At 35.4% G+C, this 21,289-nt stretch overlaps 1 protein-coding gene across 5 annotated transcripts in view; it reads left to right on the top strand.

Annotated features, from left to right (window-relative positions):
* The window catches only part of GRIA2 (glutamate ionotropic receptor AMPA type subunit 2), an 87,433-nt gene that overhangs the window by 57,860 nt on the left and 8,284 nt on the right, over window positions 1-21,289 (top strand). For all 5 annotated transcript variants that reach the window (XM_058024239.1, XM_058024240.1, XM_058024244.1 and 2 more), the window contains exons 7-12: window positions 6,201-6,368; window positions 6,636-6,740; window positions 7,423-7,533; window positions 8,669-8,875; window positions 9,370-9,740; window positions 13,698-13,896. In XM_058024239.1, the coding sequence (XP_057880222.1) occupies window positions 6,201-6,368; window positions 6,636-6,740; window positions 7,423-7,533; window positions 8,669-8,875; window positions 9,370-9,740; window positions 13,698-13,896 (1,161 nt within the window). The remainder of the gene's footprint in view (window positions 1-6,200; window positions 6,369-6,635; window positions 6,741-7,422; window positions 7,534-8,668; window positions 8,876-9,369; window positions 9,741-13,697; window positions 13,897-21,289) is intronic.

Below are 21,289 nucleotides of genomic sequence, written 5' to 3'. Positions count from 1 at the left end.
TATCTTCATTTTGAGCCTTGCCTCTTATGATTGCAGCGTGTTGGAAAATGGTTTTATAATGCAATGAATTTTAATAAGAGTTATAGGGCATATTCTGTTCCACCTGCTACAGTTTTAATAGAAAAATATGATTGGATATACCTTAATTCATGTGTATCGTAACGATTTATAAATACGATTTTTCTAATAGGTAATTTTTAGTATTTATTACAAGGTTGAACAAAGAACTGATCTGGAGTATTTTTGGTTTTTTCTAAGTTTCTTGATAAAACTGTAGATTTTTGAAATTGTTCTGCCTGTTTTCAGTCCTTGCATTTTGGTTTTCTGGGCATAAAAAAGATACTCATCTGGCAGTTAGTTTCACTGGGCTTTCAAATCCCACTGTTCAGTCTTCTCTATTTGAAAAAATAAATACAAAAAATGTGAGCATAAAAAATTCCAGTGTTCAACTTCATGCTTCTTTTTAATAGCTTAAGGCTGTTGTGTGTAAGTAATCACTCATTCCAGCATAGCTGGTTTGGGTTGGGTTGTTGTTGTTGTTTTTCTTTGAAGAAAAGTCAATTAAAGAATGGAACATTTAGTCACTGAAAGCAATGGGTGGTTTGAGGCAATATCTGTAGATCTGTCTCAGACATGCAAAAGGCCAATTGACCCAGATCCTTCGATCCTGGAAGTGAAAGTGGCTAAACTGTGCTAAAGCAGATTTCAGAAAACTACAGAGCCAAGGTCTGATGTCTCTATGAAGCTGTGCTTCTTTGAACTTGAATCCCCTTATTCTTAGTAATTATAAATTGTTAAGGATCTTCAGCCAACAAAGTGCAGTGGATTCCACCTGCCTATTTTTCCAGGAACTCTGTATTGCCTTTTCTCAGCCAGCAATTCATCTGGATATGGTGGATATCAGGAAACAGGAAAAACTACTATTCCTTCATGATTCAAGTGTTCCTCAAGGTCAGACATAACCCTGGCCTCACAAAGATCAATGTCATTTAGAACAGTAGAGCTTGATGGAGAACTGGGGATAAGAGGAGCAGAGGGACTCATAGACAAAGATGAAAATAGGAGGAGGAGGAGGAATGATGTCATGCAAAAAAGGGGTCAGCAAAGTGAAAAGAGGCTGTTGAAATGTGAGTGGAAGACACAGGAAAGTGGTGCAGCTCAGAGCTGGAGAGGCATCGGTGACTTCAAGTTTCTCGGGTCAGGGGAATAAGGGAGGAGGAGAAGCACTGGGGATACTTAAATGAATAAGGAGGGGAGACATGCAGGATTTTTTCTGGGGCAAGTCTGGTATTAAGGACCAATTAATGTTGGTAGCTACCCGTATTACCTGGCATGGGGTGGCAGAAAAGTAAAAATGAAGTGTTTATTATTATTTGACAATAACTATGTCTTGGTGAAATCAGGAATCTGGTGAGAATGGTGTATTCAATTCTATTAGTATTCTGCTTGGAAATTAGATTGGAGCAAACAGGAGGAAGCTTTTTATCTTGATACAGCAGGTATCTTGTTGCTGATTAGGGTAGATGAGGAGTGATAATGAACATGGGGAATTGCGGTTTAGGAATTGTTTTAGGGGTTTTTGTGTTTCTTCTTTGTTCCTATTGTTTTACATTTAAGGCTGGAACTATTACTATTATTTTTAAATGGCATATTTTGAAAATTCTTAGAACACCACAGTGTATAGGATGAGACTGCTGATTGGATTTTTTTCTCCCTCTCCCCTCTTGGAAAAAAAATAAAAAACCCAAAAACCAAACCAAACAAACAAAAAAACCAACAAAACAGCAAACACCAAAAAAATGCCAAAACCCATACTCACAATAAAAAGTCAAAGAACTCTACACATACTTCAACACTTCAAACATTGACATTAATTCTTTTAAATCCTTTTCTTGGAGTTTATCTTTTTCAGAGAATTCTTTTCCCTTTCTATTTGTGCATTTTGTTCTCATTCCTGTTTGGTCTGTTTTCTGTTTTTCTGTTTTCACTACTGTGACCAAAGGCTTCAGTTTTTGCTGCTGGATCCTGCTGATTTTTAATAGTGCTGAGAGTGACATACTTTGTTCTGACTTAGCCTTGAAGAAAAAGATTTTATGTATTTATCTGGTGAAAATTAAAAAGTTGTATGTTTTTTGTGTTTTACAGTGAATTCAAGGTGATTTTATCATTAGTGGCATTGCTGGTTTGCATGTTTTTTCTAAGTTAGAAGTAAGATTGCACAAATCATTGTAGAGCCTTACTAATTTTGCTACTATGTATATTTTCCTTAGGCACTGGCATGATTAGAATGTAGCAGCATCTTTTATAAGTGAAATGCTGTGGGTTCAATTCCAAATAATTTTTTTTTGTTATTTCTGTAAAACTTCTTTATTTCAAATCCAAGTAAATGTTTTGCATTTACTATAAGGGAAGACCAAAGTGCTTTAAAACCTGTATTCTCAATGTAAGATTAAAAAAAGGTAGGTACCTGCACTCTTCTTCTCCTGCTGAACTAGCACCTCTGATGACTCTAGTGAGAAGATTGTTCTCTACTGGAAGCAATCATGGGGGAGGAATTGCAGTTCAGGAATCTCATTCCTATTAAAGAAGGAGATAAAATAGGTAGAAAGGCCAAGCACTTTGGGCTTTATAAATCTTGTGATCTTTGCTATATTCAGTTTTTAAAAAAGTAAAAGAAGGTCACTTTCTCCTATAAATATCCTACAATGGGAGCATTAGGATAATTCCAGTGCCCCAGTCTTGTCAGTCTCTGCTGGATGTGCTGTGAGCATGTCTTTGAAATAAAAGTTAGACTTCCAGGAATTTGGGGTTTGACAAGTGCCTGTTACTGTGCTGTCTGTTCTGGGTGTGCTCAGAAAGCAGCCTTTCTAAACCAAGCAAAGAGATAATTAAAACACAAAGCATGTCAATAGTCAGCAGATTTTCTGGATAGCAGTTTTGGAGCTGAACACAAGTTTTTCTAAAGTGACAGTTGCTTAAGGTGTTCCTTGCATCTCGTGCAGTATGGTACTTCAAAGCAAAAATGCCTGCTTGTTTAGGTTTTCTGTGCACACTGAGCGCTGCAGTTGTGTTTGAACAAAAGCTGTTATCAAAGTTGATGTGACTGCACAACTTTGGGAAACAAAATGTAATTGCAGATATCCAAATCAAGAGGAAAAGATTCTAAATCACAAGAAGTCAAATTCTTTTCCTTTTTTCTTCTTTTTTTTTTTTTACATTTATGTCTTCACAATTTTATTTCTTTTCCACTGCTTAATTATATGGTCTTAATTATTTTAAATGTCTGATCATATCTCTCAGTCATGAGCACGTGGACAGGCATTGAGTGAAATGCAGGTCTAACTTGCCTTTCTTATAATATCTTACAACTTTGAAATATACATATACCAGAATCTTGTTATATCCTGGGGTAGTGTTCTGCCATTTCAGCTTCAGAAGATTCAGTTACTGATATGTACAAAATAGAATCCTGGCCCTTTTAGCTAAGGGTTTCCAGTATCTCCTGAGTTACTGGAAAACATCTGAATTTACAAAAGGCAACATCTTGCCAGTTTATCTTGGACAGCACATGCAATAACTTCTGCTTAGTCTGGGATAACTTTGTTTTGTCTTTACTTTTCAAATTCATCTTTGCAAGTGCAGCTTACATATTTTACTACAGTCTATAGAGCATTTAAGTTGAAGGTAGAAAGTTCAGTTAGAAATTTCAGTTGAAGAAAATTACACGGATAGTGTGTTTTCCCTGCTTGGCAATTAAGGCATCTGCTTAGGGAAAATTATTTTCATTTGACATTCATGCAATCTATGTTTCATAGCAAATGGCATAAAATCTTTAGGCAATTTATCTTATCAGTTTATTATCCTAGTTCTAAAATTGTGAGATGCAGGAATTTTTTTTGCATATTTTTGCCATGTTTTAATTAATACAAGTGATTCTGTAAGAACTCTAGTGTAGCACCTATTTCATTTTGTAGTAAAGTTGCTGATCTTATAATATAAAGTTGAAAGGAACTGAAATTATATTGGGAGATTTACACCACCATAAAATTGTAAGATGTAAGACCCCATCCCACTTTCACAGAATCAAGTTCCAAATAGTGCTGCTATTTATTTTAATAATGAAGATCAGAATGTGGATGAATCTCCAGGAAAACAAAATGAATCAAGGCAGGGCTAATGCATCCTTCAACTTCCAACCATTTTATTTATTATGCAGACACACACACACCTCTGCATGAGCAGGCTATTGGTCTGTCATTTCTTGTTTATGGTAATGAGTTCACTTTGGTTTAGTTTGTCAACTTTACATCGATTTATGAAGCTGTAGATAGTGTTAATGAGCCCCATGAAGGTTATTAGGAGCTGAAAGTGTATGCACAATAAAGCAGTAAGGAATGATTCGTGGCCTGCTTGCTTTCCTGGCATCTCCAACAGTGCTTTTAAAGTATTTTGAGATCCTTAGATTAAAGCTGTCTTAATCTAAATTATATATGTGATGACATGCATGCACACACAGATACTGACTGATAGGCAAAGCTCTGCATAATCCTCATGTATGATTGAGCTATGAATATTCAGGTCAGTAATTAAATACTATAGAAATAATATTCTTGAGATAATACATTAAATACATCTCAATGATCCAATCAATCATACAATAACTGAATTAGATAGCATTACACCATCTCAGTTCCAAACTCTTATTTTCTCTGCTACCCAAAGTATGTTTTGATGTTTGATGACAATGCTGTGTCCAAAGTTTCTCAGAACACTAGTGTGGCACAATATGTTTCTGTACTGCAAAGAGCAATGTTTAAAGTACTGCTGGGCAGGATCCCTTTTTCTCCTCATCTCCAAATTCATGCACACCACTTAAGCACTGCTGCTCCAGTAGGAGGAAGTCATAGTGACTCCAGCCAGTCTTTCACATCATTCTTCTGCTGTTCTGATCCCTTTGAATATTTCTGTACAAGTCACTGAGAAAACTTTATTGAGAAGATTGACACCGATCACTGAGCACACTGATCTTTAAAAAAGAGTTCTACTTTCCCTTTTTTTTTTCCTTTTCTAAGGTCTGACAGTTGCACACAAAAGTTAATCTCAATTCGGGAGCTTGCTTTCGTTACAATTACAAGAGCCTTCTGCATGACTTGAGCTAACTAATTAAAATTCTTATTAAAGTCTGAGCCGTTGAAGCAAAGAGCTAATACATCATTTCTCTCCACTTTACAATTTATATATTTTCAGCATCTAATAGCTTTCACAGGGATCATTCCATTCATTCATATGCCTCTAAGTGGTTGTATTCTGGCCCATATTTCCAAAAATGGCTCTTTATATTTGGCATAACTGTGGTGTTCCAGACTCAAAAAGCCCATCCAACAAAGTCCTCAGTGTATGTGCACATGTGGTTTCAGTTCAGTTAGTTAGTTGAGATGTAAAATTTTCCAGTCACTGAAGATAAATGCCTTTGACCATTTAGCCCCAGTTTCTGATGCATGTGATGACAGGATTCCTCTCGGATGTCTCAGAAGTTGTAAAGCTCCTTATATTATGTCAGTTTAGGAACATGGGGCTCTTCCTCACCTCTATTGCTCTTTGAGGGACACCACTTCTTCCAGGCATCTCTGCCTCAAAACTGCGGTGTTGACAAGGAATTGCATACATGAAAGTAGCTACCCCTGAGATTTTATATTTAATGGGAAAAAGTTAAATGCATCTATAGACAAATACATGCTCTTTGGGTTTATGTTTATATGTCTGGGAGGAGATGAAATCTCAAGATCTGTGAATAAATGCTTCTCCATGAAGCGTGTAATCAGAGGAACAACTTCTTATTTTTACAGACTAGCTCAGGTTAAACACTGAAAATTATTTCTTTTTTTCCATTTTCACCTGCACGGACTTCCAGCCATATCTGCACACAGGACTATTACACAGCTGTAAGTGAGAAAAAATGTAACTCACACTGAAAACATCTGTAAATCTTTAGCGCAGGTCTATTGGCACTGTCCCTTACCATTCTGATGAACCCTAGATGAATTTTCACAGATACCCCTCAGAGGGTAACTAAGGAAAAAATTGATTGATTTCAAGCATATCTTACTATCCTTTCTAGTGTTTAATGGATCACCAAGTGGATTGGAAGGTATACTGAAGCTGAAGACGGTTGTTAATTAAATATTTTCACTTCTTTTCAGTATACCTCTGCTCTGACCTATGATGCTGTTCAAGTGATGACAGAAGCTTTCCGGAATTTGCGTAAACAGAGGATTGAGATCTCCAGAAGAGGAAATGCTGGAGATTGTCTTGCAAATCCAGCTGTGCCCTGGGGTCATGGTGTAGAAATAGAAAGGGCATTGAAACAGGTAGCTTCCCTGGAGTGGGTGTTGGGATGAATGCATGTGAGAAATGCTTGAAAATATCTTCTAGTCTCCTAAGCTGTCTGAATCTTGCTGGGAATAATGTGGATGTGAAGTCCTCAGGCACCTGGCTAAGATAATATATTGCATATGAAAATGTCTCCTACATTATTGTTTTTGAAATTTCAATAATCATTTGTGGAAATAAAAAACCCATCTTCTGAAAAGAAACAAGCTTAATTCTTCTACCACTTGCATCTTCATCTGTTATAGGTTCAGGTGGAAGGGCTAACAGGAAACATCAAGTTTGATCAGAATGGAAAGAGAATCAATTTTACAATAAATGTCATGGAGCTCAAAAGTACTGGTCCTCGGAAGGTAATTTGAATTGTCTTATAGTGTCTTTAAAGCAATGGGTTAAGGTAGGTACTGAAACATTAATTAAAGCACAAATTGTGATAATAATTATTCATAGGTGTATTCTACAGTGGTCTTGCAGAATGAAGTAAACAAATGTAATATTCCTTTCTAACAAATATGAATTATTATTTCTGGTAAGTACTATGTAAGAGTGTTGTTCTTTCAGTTTTGTGGATGAAACTTTTTTCTTTCTGAATTGCTAAATATGAGCCAGCATTTGGAAAAAGATGCTTCTGAATGACAAAAGGTGGATACAGCTTTTAGTAATGTTTTTATAAATGTGTTTGTGTTTCTGCTCCAATTTCAAATCTCTCAGGGAAAAACAGTTTCTCATGTTTTGCTAATCTGGAGTATTTAAATTTTACAATATATGATGTTTATACTAAAACCTGTTAATATGTGAATAAGAATGATGTACCTGTTCTAGAAAAAGTAATGTAAACAAAAGTCATTAGTTCAATCTTTTTAGTGTTTGTTGTAGCCTTTCACTACATAAATAGAAATTCTTACAGTGGTAAAGAATCCATAGCTGAAATAGTTTTCTGTGAGCACAAATCAAGGGCACAGTAATAACATGCTTTACCTTTCTCAGAAAAGTTCATATTCACTAGTGTCTGTGCATCCTATACACTCTCTTTAGATTGGATATTGGAGTGAAGTGGACAAAATGGTTGTGAATCCTCTTGATGGCCCTCTTGGAAATGAATCTTCAGGACTAGAGAATAAGACTATTATTGTCACCACTATTTTGGTAATTAACCTCCTATTTTGTCAGAAGACAGTCTGTCCAGCAATGATTTGTTTCTCGACATTCTGTTAGTTTTAATGTACTGTCTTTTTATTATTTGAGCTTGTGAGCTGTTACCTATTGTGAAACATAATAAAATCTAGAAATTAGGGAAATGTATGGGATCCAGCACGCGGTTTTGATTTGTAGAGGATGAATGGTCTTTGATTGAACAGCCTAGAGAGTTATGGTTTTTAAAACTGAAAATGGAAATTAATACCTGGTTTCAAAGGAGAGGAACTTTCTGAGAGGCAGAGAATTTAGAGAATAGATTTTAGAGAATAGATTTTGACAAACAGCAAAGAGACTGGTTCTTATGCTTCAGGATTGTAGCTGCTATGGATTGGTAAAATGTAAAATTAGACATTAAATATTATATTCTGGTTGTTTAGAAAATTGAATTATATATTATAATTTATATATTATAAAAGAGCATTTATCTGTAAATGACACAACTTGTTTATCAGTTTGAACAACCCATAGGTTAGCATAGGAATTTCTCTGGATGCAAGAACAGTCCTGTAGCAGCTAAACAAAGAGGAAATACATTAATCCAATTTATGACTCATCACCAATTTTGCTGATGATGATTTTAGTGCATAGTTATAGATATTTTACCTATTGTTTGTATCACAATTTAATAAAAATATAGCCTTGAGAGCCTCAAGTGTTTTCTCAGAAAGAGATGTGGTTGTGAAATAGAAAATAATTTTCTTGTATAAGACAGCAACAAAAACAACTAAATAATTTGCCTTCTTCCATCCAAACTGTATGAGAGAAAGAAACTGATTTCGGAATTTACTCTTTCTTCTCTGAATGCGTAACTCCTGTTAACATTCATGGTCATTATTAACATACTTCTGGAAATCACTGTGCCTGTAAGTACTGCCATTTGTGTGTGGTTCTGGAGAATGCAGCTTTTAAATGTGTTAAAGACATGTGCCATTCATAATTAACAACTAACTTACACATGGCATGTATGATTCAGATGGTATTGGCTCTCTTTTTTCACATGTAAAAGGGAACATACCAATCTGTGAAGTGTACAAGAGATGCACCTGTCTCTGTCAAGTAGCTAAGGCAAGTTCTTTCTGTGCAGGAGTCCCCATATGTCATGATGAAGAAAAATCACGAAATGCTTGAAGGAAATGATCGATATGAGGGCTATTGTGTGGACTTAGCTACAGAAATTGCTAAGCACTGTGGATTCAAATATAAGCTCACAATTGTTGGGGATGGCAAGTATGGGGCAAGGGATGCAGACACGAAAATCTGGAATGGGATGGTTGGAGAACTTGTTTATGGGGTAAGAAAATTTTCTATAATAAAGCTATTAAAGATGACTAATGGAAGGAGTGGGATTTGGTTTCATTTTCTCTGTAGAGTGTAGAAAAGTTGCCTACTTAATTTTACAGTAATTAATAACTTTTAATGGCATGAAAAAATTTGAAAATAAAACATTGAATTAAATTTCAGATACAAATAAAGTTGGGGGAATGTGGATGCATATTTCATCCTTCTCACCAGGTGAAAAGCAAAGTACTTTGCTAAACTTTTAAATGGCATATGCTGTTAAAAGGGTGTATGTAAAAACAAAAGCTTGGAATGCACCAACCATATGGCTCTATGTATTTCAGTACAAGTTCAACTCAAAATTTCCGAAATTCTCCACAGTATGTTCTCAGTGAAACAAATGTCTCTGCTGTCCTATTTTCTATTTGTGAAATGCCATAGAAACTGAACCATTTTTCGCTCTGTTCATTGCATTAGCTATTATTTGCTTTTTTTCTTCCTTTACAGAAAGCCGATATTGCAATCGCTCCATTAACTATAACATTGGTGAGAGAAGAGGTGATTGACTTCTCAAAGCCCTTTATGAGCCTGGGGATATCAATAATGATCAAGAAGCCTCAGAAGTCCAAGCCAGGAGTGTTTTCATTTCTTGATCCGTTAGCATATGAAATCTGGATGTGCATTGTTTTTGCCTACATTGGGGTCAGTGTAGTTTTATTCCTGGTCAGCAGATTTAGCCCATACGAGTGGCACACTGAGGAATTTGAAGATGGAAGAGAAACGCAAACTAATGAATCAACTAATGAATTTGGGATATTTAATAGTCTCTGGTTTTCCCTGGGTGCCTTTATGCAGCAAGGATGCGATATTTCGCCAAGGTTGGTTACTCACTTATTTCAACTTTGTGCATTTTTGGTCTCAGCCATCTCAGCCAGAAGAGGTTCGTGGTGCATATATTTTCATTCTTGGAGAGAAATTAATTGCAATGATTTTTCCTTCCCTAAAGTCACAGAAGTCCTTGAAGTGAAAGAACTTGTCTGTGACATAGGGTCTGGATGTAGCTGATTGACTTTGCCTTAATGTCGATCATAAATCTGCCAAGTGAAGTTATATACACCATGCAGAGACTGTAAAATGCATAAGGTTCACATCATTCCATGCCTTCTTGGAGGGGTACCGTGTTTTTGCTGCATATTCCCATTTTACAGTTGACAGTGCATACGGTTCACCACAACTGTAATGGGAAAAAAGGATAACAAACTAGTCACGAACTACAGAGGCAGCACTTTCCCTCTAAAACTCACTGCATATCATAACATGGTTAATGACACACTCTTATTCCCCAAAAGAGCCCTGAACTGAAGTAAAAGTCCTGTGATGACTCTAATTTCATGTAGATATTTGCAAATCACTATTTTTTTCCATGGCCTAGTTTTAGACAAGTCACAAAGGAAATGATGGAAACGAATATGAAGGTCCAGTTTATAAGTGCTTAAATCCTCATGGATTTTCTTCTACTTTTATTTGGGACAACTGTAAAGCACTTCAGTTAATTCCTTTGCAGTTCATTAAATATTCTATTTTGCTTGTGCACAAGTCACAAGTAGTTCCAGCGTTGATTCAGCGAAATGGTGAGTAGGTAGGTAAATAACTGCTTGCTGCTTGAAGGAAATACAGTAACAATTTAAATAGGGCAGCCAGGTTTAAGGAATTCAAACCAGAGGACTTAGTTAAAACTGCTTGTTATAATTACATTTCTTATAAACATCCTGGAGTAAGACAGGGAACAGGTCAATTTGTAGTGAGTCTAGTGGTTAGTGGTCAAAATAAATCAAAGCAAGGGAGCATTTCTTAGATATAAAGTCATGCGTCCCAAAAGGCGACAGCAGGTTTTCAAGTTATTCTACCACAGAAATAACAGCATTTACTGTGTGAGAACTTAAGCAATTCTCTGTAAAGGCTGCTGTATCACAGTGGGAGATGCCAGCCTTTATGCTGAAAGATGCAACGCATTTGGCACATAACCCAGTGAGAATTGTGTACAAGAGACAAATCAGTGAAGAGGGCAAATCGTTGCAGATCATGAGAAGTTCTGTAAATTTCACTCCTGTGGGGTTTTTGTATTAATTACACACTTCACAGTTGGAGTTGCCTGCTAAGTCACATATTAGTACAAAATTATTTTTATTGAATCAAGGCTGTAGTAGAATTATGATCTTTTTTTTCTTATCATTATTATTTTACCATCTATGAAAGCACAATGGCTGTTTTATATGGTTTGAGAGGTTTTGAAAGGTAGTGCAAGAATACTGATAGCAAATGGTCATCATAAAAGGTGCACGAAACTCAATTTTGGATATTCAATATTAAGTTTCAGTGAAGCATTTAACTTTTATTTCATTGAAACCTTAATTTTGAGGAAGGTGGTTAGTTTGTATATTAAACATTTATTATAAAAATAGAAAAGGGCTGAAAAACACTTCTTGTTTCTGGTTTTGCACCAAAACATTTCACTATGGAATTTGAACTGCCTACAGATGAATCAGATTAAATATGAAAAGGACTATCTTCAGGCATGAACAAAATACCTCTCTGAAGTTAATTTTGCCTTACTGCAATCATTTCTGTAATAAAAGTGACAGCTGCTCTAAGACTTTTAAAGGAGACAGGTTACTAGGGTTCCCTGGCTCTGGAATAGAAGGTGGTGCTGAGTAAGACTGGACCACCTGGAAATGGTCTGTAGTGGCACTCCCAATGTTGCCTCATGGGTAGTAGAGGAACAAAAGAGTAAAATAATATATGATGTGATAATTATAACTTAGAGCAAACTTTTCCTCATCTTTTCTGAGATGTGAGTGTGCTCTGAATTCTGCCAGATAATACCTTTCAAAGTACAAAATATGGTGCAGAAATTTATGTAATTTTTACACAGTTTTTATTTTAGTACTTAAAGGCATAGTAAATTAAGGGTTTCTAAAGCGTGAGTTCATGCCAGCACATTTTAGAAACTTTTCCAAATGTACATAAAAAACTGTGACAGACTACCTGGGGAAATTTTGAATGAAAGTGACACCCCAAATAATTTTACTTGTAAAATGCCATGTGGGAGCATAATTTCTGTATTGGTATTAAGCTTATTCTTTTTTCACAAATTCAGTGGCAACTTTGCTCACAGATCATGGACATTTGAAAATTATTGTCTCTTATAGAGGGTGTCATGAATACAATACAAAGTGCCATAAATTTGGCAGTTATTAAGTACCCATTGACAGATTTTACCTTGCAAATACACAATATAATATATTCAGTATATCTTATAACTCTATATTTTACTTGTAGAGTTGCTTTATATTCCAATTACCACCGTTTCAAAATAAGTATGTTATGTTTTTTCAAAGGTGACAGAAAGCATTTTTGCAGAATACAGCTCCCTTTAGAATGAGCTTGAAATAGATTTTTTTCTATGGTCTTTTGAATAACTTATTTTGGGCCTTATCTGACTTGATTTTCATGTAGGAGAGTGAATTAGTGAGTCTGTTGTGACATGGAATGAATCTTTTAATGTCAGAATTATGACAGAGATTTTATGCAATAGCAATTAGAAAAAAATTATTTGCCCAGAATTCGTTCTATTTAATTTTGTTCCTAGCTTGGTCAATCCACTTTGCATAACTGTAATTTTTAAATGTACATACATCTATATATAGTTATATCTATATACATTCTATGTCATAATTAGTTTGTGTTCTCATTCACAGTACAGTAGGCTGGGTGAGTGATTCCTAATTTGTTTACTTAATAAATAGAGGAGACACACCAAGACAAACCTAGGCTACTGCAGTGCCCTAGTACTAGACTTTTAACTACATGCACATTTCTGCCAGATAATTAAGCATATCGCCAAAGATTATGTACTGCTTCCTATAATGCCTTGTTTGGGAACAAAGTGGTAATTAATTTCAAACTGTAAAGAACCATGAAAAAAATGCTAAGTTTGACAATAATGTTATATTGATATTTCTCTTATACTAGTTTTCAATTCTTGAAAATTACTGAGTTGAGTTGTGTGCTTTATGCTGTCTTGTATATTTTCTTGAGTTCTCTTTTCTTCTTTCTTCTTGAGCAGGAGAAGCAAAACACAGATCCATAAGAGCCCACCTGCTGCTGTTATAAACATCAGATTATTATTATTCTTTTTAAAAAAATATACTTTCTTCACCATTTTTCTGTATTATCACTGATTGTTTCATGTCCAGTCCTCACTTTGGTAAATGCTTGTATCTTTCAAAAGTCGTGTGCACTTCCTAGCCTATAGATATTCCCTGGGCAAGCTTTTCTTACTAATAATGCTATTTGTTTCTCAGTACAGATTGTGCACAGCAGCATAAGCCATTGTTTTGTGCAAATCAGTCTTTGTCTGAATGTCTTAGGAAAACAATCAAGGCCTTTGATTTTAAAGCGCATATTGGTTTATCTGCTGATTTTGTTTGATCCTCATCATAATGTCACACAAAATCACTTCAGAGGGAACAAAAAGTTTGTGTTAAATATAGCACATTATGATGGAAGCAGTTTCCTTCAAGGATTGTCAAAACTTTGAAGAACTGGATCACTAAGTTCTTCCAGAAGTAAACTCTGGAGTCCTGATTTCAGCAGAGTCCCAGGAGATCCAGTGGAGAATGCCTTGATTTCCCATCTGGTGTGCAGAGCTGGACTCTGAGATTGCCTGAAATGCTTCCCTGTATTATACTGCACCCTTTGCATAAAACTGATAACATGTTCCTTTTTGGGGGTTTCCATTTCACTTTACAAATGCCTTTCATACTTGTTACTAGGTCCCTGTCGGGGCGCATTGTTGGAGGTGTGTGGTGGTTCTTTACCCTCATCATCATCTCCTCCTACACGGCTAACTTAGCTGCCTTCCTGACCGTGGAGAGGATGGTGTCTCCCATTGAAAGTGCTGAGGATCTTTCCAAGCAAACTGAAATTGCTTATGGGACATTAGATTCTGGCTCCACTAAAGAGTTTTTTAGGGTAAGAATCTCTACTTTTTAGATTTTTTTTTTTTTTTATTGTTTTAAGTAGGTCTTCACTCATGTAAGTGTGTTTTCCCTTGATTTTATTAAAAGATTGCTATGAAAGGTGTGATTTACATAGCTCAACTCACAAATATAGGTGTTCCTGTCTGTTTTTAATTGCTGCATTTTATTTTTATATGCAAATATAAGGGTCTTGATATAAATATGCAAAGCAAAATTACCTAAAAAAACACTCCACTATGCAGTGAAAAACAAGGTATGTTTGAGGAAGGAAGTTGCTGTCATTTATCTGCTTAATAGCTCTACTATATTTTAGGTACCCATACAGTGAATAAAAGTATGGTAAAGGTGTATATTCATGTCTTAATAAGAATATTCTACATAATTTTTCAAGCTTGCCAATGGAGAATGGGATATAATCCTTCTGACTTCTGTAGAATATACATGCCTGTTTTTATATGTAGAAAACAGTTCTTACTTTGCATTACATTAATGCCTTGGAAGCCTGTCAGTCCTCACCCTCTACCTCTGGGTATTGCAATTTTAAAAATACATGAAACTTTCAGTGTGTGAGTCTTAGGCTGCCCTTGAGACATCAGCTAGCCTGGTGAAATCCATCCAGCAAATGAGTGAGAGACTAAGGCTGCTGAGAAAAAAACCCAGAACAGCCTCGCCTTGTGTGTGTGCTCCATGTGTCTCTCACTCTTTGTAGAAAGTGCATCTGAAGTACTAAAATAGAAAGAAACTTCTGTTTTCATGATTTTTAGTGCATGATGTTACATTTAACAAAATATATTTTAAAATAGTTCTAAATAATTCATTTACATTTCAGGCATACACTGACATGAAAATAAAATTAAACAGGTTCTCACAGATATTTTTTATATGCTGTATAATTAGAGCAGTAACTGCTAGATTATGGTTTTCACTGGGTCCTGTAATGCATACTTAACTGGTAATGGACACTAATTAGGAATCATACTTGTCTCAACTGTAAAAAGTTTCTGATTCTGAAGTTAGGTTCAGTAATAATACCTGCTGCTGATTGCTTTCCTGTTGGCTAAACCAAAACTAAAATCAGGTGTACAAGCTGGTAAAAATGAGACTGTGTTTGTGTTAAGTGTGTTTGAAGAAGCATTTGGAAGTACACAGGTAGGTTTTTAGTTTTGTGAACCTAAACCTTTTAGAACATGGCTTTACTTGGGATTGAATGTGAATTAACAGTAGCTCACTTCTTCTGAATAGTTTATCTTTAGAGATTTTTAATAGTTTATCTTTAGATATTTTGAATAGTTTATCTTTAGAGATTTTTTTGTTTCTTTTTTAAACAAAAAATATTTTTATGTGCATACATTAGTATCTAGTTGTACTCTTATCACATATGTATGTATTTCCACTTTCATACAGCTAGTGTTCCTGGTGATTGCTTGAGAATTAAAAGCTTACTTGTGTAAAAATTAGGTAGAGGCTTTGTGAGGGAATATTCTTCATCTTTTGTTAAGTTATTTTTGACTCTGCACAAACAAAACTCTAATGATCTCTGGAAATTTCTACTCAGCAATTTCTATCACAATTTGGTACATTATGTGCAAAACAAGTTCTTAACCTGGTGCATCTATATACTATTTGCTGAAAACCTCTTAGACTTGTCCAGTTACTTTTCAAGAAATAACAACTGTCAGAATTTCTTTTTAAGAGGCCTGAAACTCAAGTTCTGAGAATGATACGCTCTGCTGAAGACAATGTGAAAGGAATCTTTAGCACTAAGGAGACTAAAATTTCACCCAGAGTATATATCTGTATTCTAGCTGGGTTGGACTGGATGTGTGATTTTTATATGACTTGAAATTAGCACTCAAATTCTTTGAATAGCTGAAAACAACTTGAGTATATTTTTAGCAGCAAGCTAAAATGGTGTGGCTTCTTCTCTGTCACTCTCAGAAATTAAAAAAACATATGGGGTTTTTCAGTCAGTCTGTTTTCAGGAAGTGGTGTTATTTACAAGTTTGTTTTCTGTCAATGGACTGTGTACTGAATCTTTCCTAGTAGAGCCCTAATTCCTGGGGCAGCACAAAATAAAGGGCAGTTGGGTGCTGGGGACGAGAAGGGTACACTGAATTATCTTTGCTACTAACACATGGTTTGTGATAATACATTACACAATTGAAGAAGAGATGTTTCACCGTATTTTTCAAAAAGAAACTCTCAGCAATTGCCCAGATGGTAAAAGTTAGCTGAAAAATCCTCTTCTGAATAGCTGAATATAATTGTGTGCAATGTTAATGGAAAGAGGTGAGATCAAGCCTTTTTCTAGCTCCTGTCACTGCTCATCACCTATCCAGCAGACAGTAGGCATACAAGCTAGTCCATGTCTCTTGGGGAATAACATGCTTGGTATTCATGAGAAAAGGATGTGCTGCCTTTGCCCTTTACCCCAATTTAGGTAAGCTCCCCAGCTTTAAAGGTGGCATGGAGCAGTCGAGATATTCTTGCCTGCAGTGTGTAGAGCATCAGTTGGCAGTGCATCAAGAAACAGAACTGATAAAAAGGAATGAAAAAGCATTGTGCCCTGGTGTTTCTAGTGCTGCTTTAAGATGAGAAGCAGAAGCTTGGTACATCCTATATTGGAAATACCAGTACAAAATAATGGATTTTTAAATATTTTTAAAAGAAAAAAAGTGACAAATAAAAACTATTGACACAAACATTAGCAAGATACTATTACTTGTTAGTAATAATCTTATAGATAATTTTATAGCTATAAGTATACAGAGACAGAATTTTTTCTTTAATGGCACATCTGTCAGGTCTCTGTATATAGCAGAATGTGTAGTAGCTTTCCTCAGGAGACCTCAGAGTTGTCACTAGCAGCATCTCAAGTACAATCCAAGTCTAAAGAGCTCTGTTCCACTGAGTTGGGATATTTACCACTTCTGATATTTGCTAATGCTTCTACTTTATAGATAGTCCTTGTAGAGTTCTTAGTGCAATTGAGAGCTAAACAAAGGTATGTATTGCATTGCTTTTGCATTTTCTTTTGGGTTATGGGCAAAACAACAAAGGATGTGTGGCCATGGTTTCCCCAAAATGCATTTTTTCTCAAGTCAGTAGTGGATTGTAGAGGTGAAGAATGCAAGTCTGCAAGCACCACTGGGAAGACTCAGGAGTCTTTTCAGTTGTTCTTGTGCAGGTGCATCATCACCCCTCTAATTGCTGGGACACAGGTGCTACGTGATGGAGAGGTAAATGGTGGCAGTGGAGCGTCGTCACTCTGGTACGTCCTGGTGGCACTGTCACAGTCCCACGCTGTCCTTGTCTTCGGTGATTTCCCACTTGGTACGTGCATTAGCCAGGGCACAGAGCTGAACTGGGAAGGGGGGAGAAGTCACTCACCCAGCAAGACAGTCTGCTCTCACCTGCTGCTGCAGAAGCAAGTTTGAAAGCATTGTCTGTATGTGCTATCTCCTGAAGTTGCCTCGCTTGCTTTCATGGACTGCAGCACTGGAAGAAGGAATCCAAGTAAGTATGAAGGCATTCACTGGAACATTGCCGTGCTTCTCACCTGCTTGAAGGCATAATGAAAATTAATGCCAAAATGACACAACAAGAACAAAAGTTAATTATTTTTACGGTTCAGTCATATTTTTGCTATATGCCTCGCTCTGTTCATTAAAGATATGTACAAATTGGGTAGACAAATTAAATCAATCATCCTACCTCTTTTTCCATTCCAGAAGATGAATTGTAGCTAGTTCTATAAGTAAGGTAATAAAGCATCTCAAAAAAAAAAAAAAAAAAAGTGCAGAGCAATAACTAGATTAATTTACTGTCTCTCTGCATTAGTTTTTATTTAAAATATCTTCATATGTACCTATTTTTCAACCAGCAGTGTGACATGGACAGACCAATCTGTTTCACTGTAACTGTTTTGGTGGCCTTTAAGAATAGATCCTCTGCCAAAATGAAAGCAGCAGAACTGCTCCATATCAAAGAAGTATACTTTACCTTTCACTGAGAAGACTGTTCAAGAGTTGTTTATTCTTGTTGAAGATGCAAGAGTTACAGAAAGAAAAGGTGGACATTGGAAATATGCTGGAAGCATGGCAATCCTTTTAATCTTGTAGAGAAATCCTCTCACGCAGTGGAAGGCCAGAAACAAACATAAGAGCTGACAGGATCTCTTGAGTCATTTCTCCTACAAAAGTGTTATCTGTTGGAAGGCAATGAAAATTTTGCCTGAAAGAAAATAGCAATTTCTTTTCTGAGTGCCTTCAACAAAGTCCAGTGCCTCTGCTTTTATAAGTATTTTAAAATATTTTATAATTTGTAAAAGTATTTATGTTAACAATTACATTACAAGACGGGATGCAAAAAAAAAAAACCAAAAAAACAAAAAAAAACACCTGAAATTTCTAAAAGAATAACAAACCAAAACCACAGGAAATCTTTAGTGAGAAGAGAAGAAACATGATTTTTTTTATTAAATTGAAGTAAAAAACTATGAATCATACCTCAAACTCAATTTTTGAAATGTGAGATGTAGAAGAATTGTAGAAGATATATTTCCAGAGTTTCATTTTGACTAGCTCCACAGAAGCCTCTGAGAGGTGAAGGAGTTGAAAGACTCAGCCATGAAATATCCTGTAGCATTTACCATGGGCTCTGGGTGACACCTGGAGAGGCAGAGAGGCTGCAGGACTGGCACTTCATGCAAAGCAGATGTGGCTGGAGAGTGTGGGTTTGGCTCTTTGGTTTGACAGGAGGAAAAGGTCCATAGCTAAAATAGTGAGGAGAGTCAGATCTGAGCACTGAGTTGGTGCAAGGACTGCCTTTGCACCCAATAGCGTAATAATGAAGATGTGCTTGTACTTTTCTGTGATAGACAGGGTTCAAGTGATTAATTTTCACTTGTCTCTTGTTTTTTGAGGTCCTTGCATCTGCAGAACACAGAAGAATTGATCTAGGCCATATTGAAAGTTATTTTAAAAGAACGAATGCAGTAATCAGTACTTTTTTTCCCTCAAAGCATCTCTTTTTGTTATTTTTCAGTTTTTTGTGGGTTTTTTTTCTCTTTCCACATTACACTTGCTATGGTTAGAAGCATCTTTTTTTTTTCTAGTCTATATGTATTTATAGGTAGTTTATTCTCCATTTTTACAGTATTTTGTAATTATTATGTAGATTTTTTTCTTTTCAGTGTTTATTTTCCCGATGTATTTATCCTGAAGGAGCAGAAATGTACTTTGTTTGCCATCCAAGATCTTAGTTTCCTTTGTAGAAAGGCATTAATATTTCTTTATCTTTTCTGGAAATAATTTTCTCCCAATTCTATCACACTTGGTAACCATTTTGATCATAGTGACAGATCTGTGCTTCTTTTGTTTCTTTGCCAACTGATGGTTTCCAGTTTTATGCAGATTTTCTTATTGCTCCCAATAAGATAATGTTGTTGGATTATGCTTTTTAACTAGGAAGTTCCATTTATATCATTCTAGTGATCAGAATTTTCCACTTCTCATATATAATAAATAAATAAATGTAATGTTTCCATAGTCTATGTTTTGACATCTTAATTTCCTTTCCTACCAATCCTAGTCATTTCTATCTTGTAATGTTTTCATTTTAAAGTGTCATCTGAAGCTGTGCATGCTGTGCAGTATTTACACCAAAAGAGCAGTAGTTTGAGTGCTTTCATTCCTCAGTCCGGGCAGTGTCTTTATGGTTCTAGAGTCCAAGAACAGCATTTGCAGTTCTCCATAGATTTGTGACAGCTTGAGAAAGCACTTTTGTGTTTTGGGATTTGGTTTATTCCCCCTCCCCCAGTATGGGTACAATAAGCTCTTTTTCAGGATTTTAGAAATTAAGTTTTTGTGATATTTATCTGAGTTTTTAAAGAAATGACATTGAATTGATCTGCTTTGATTTTATGCTGAATGTAGAGAGGAATGTCAATTCTGAGGAAACTGAAATTAGTAAGTCTCAAAGGAGGAGTCATTTCAGCAGTTAGTTTAATGGAAGTTAAATTATTTGGGAGCATACTTTTGTAAGAACAGCCTTGGTCACTTAACTCCTTAAACCACATGGAGAATATGATGATTATATAAGGTCATTGTCCTGCACATTTCTGGAGAAAATTATTTCAAGTGAACTTTTGAGGAATTAATTCATGAAGTAGAATGCTTTAGATTTTTTATTAGTAAGACCTAATATATTACAGATATTTTGGTAGGTCAATTAAGTAATGGAAACTGAATTGCCATAAAACTTCATCTTAAGAAGTTTTTTACCATTACTGAATAAATATATCCATATCTTACAAAATTTAGAACTTATATTTATTTGAATTTACCTTAAGTATTCACTCAGTATAAACATAGGGTTTTAAAGTACTTAAATCTTCAGCTAAATTAATGAAAAATTAGTTCTTTTCTGTGGGTTTTTTTTGGACCTATTAATATTTGATTTACTGAGTAAATTAACAAGTTTTGGTTTTCATTACACTTTCTTGCTACTGGTGCCATTATGACTTCCTGTCCTTTTTTTCAGTATGGAAGGTCAACAAGATGATTTTATAAATCATGTTTGAGAATTGGAGATCTGCTCTCGCAGTACAAGATTGTCATCTAGTAGAATATTAGTAGTTTGAGGAGCTATTTCTGTCAAAGGCATGCTAATTACAGCACCCCAGTTTTAAGAATAATAGGTCTTTGAATGTCAAAATAGAAAAGTTATCTGATGACCCACAAAATAAAGTTGATACAGCTTTGCATAAATTAATGTCCTAATTAGTTTCTTAATGAAAGTAGTATTCAACATTGGAATTGGATGTGTACTCTGTAATAATAAATCATAAAATAAATTTTAGATATAATAAAGTTATCCCAATATATTGTAATTATGTGTGGAATAATTATTAATATTTATTAATCTATATTAATTATATACTTATTATTTTTAAAGTTTATTTAACAAAATTTATATTATTGTTATTGTTTTCATAGTCAAAATGCTCAGTGTCAACATCATACTTTAAAAAAAAAATGTTCCTGAGACATCTTTGTATGAGTGTATTGCTGTAGAAGTCATTAGTAACAGGACAAAAAATGTTCATTGTGAGTATAAGGGTCTTGTACTGCCGTGTTGGCGTTGATTGCAATACCAAAATTGCAATTAGCTTCTAACATCTCATGCATACACTGAGTGTCACCTTGCCATAGCAATCAGCCACAGTAATTAAGAGCAATGCAGGTCATTTCCCTCCTCTTGCATTCTTGTCTGGCAGTCTAGAATGGTTCTGTTATTTGTAGTGCGTTTGTAGGGTGGAAGCCCAGCTTGCACACAGGGCATCCATCCTGTGTGTACACAGAATGCTAGATGGCTTCTTAACA

Source organism: Melospiza georgiana, chromosome 5, assembly GCF_028018845.1.
Source record: "Melospiza georgiana isolate bMelGeo1 chromosome 5, bMelGeo1.pri, whole genome shotgun sequence".
NCBI lineage: Eukaryota > Metazoa > Chordata > Aves > Passeriformes > Passerellidae > Melospiza > Melospiza georgiana.
This window is presented reverse-complemented; position numbering and strand designations above follow the sequence as displayed.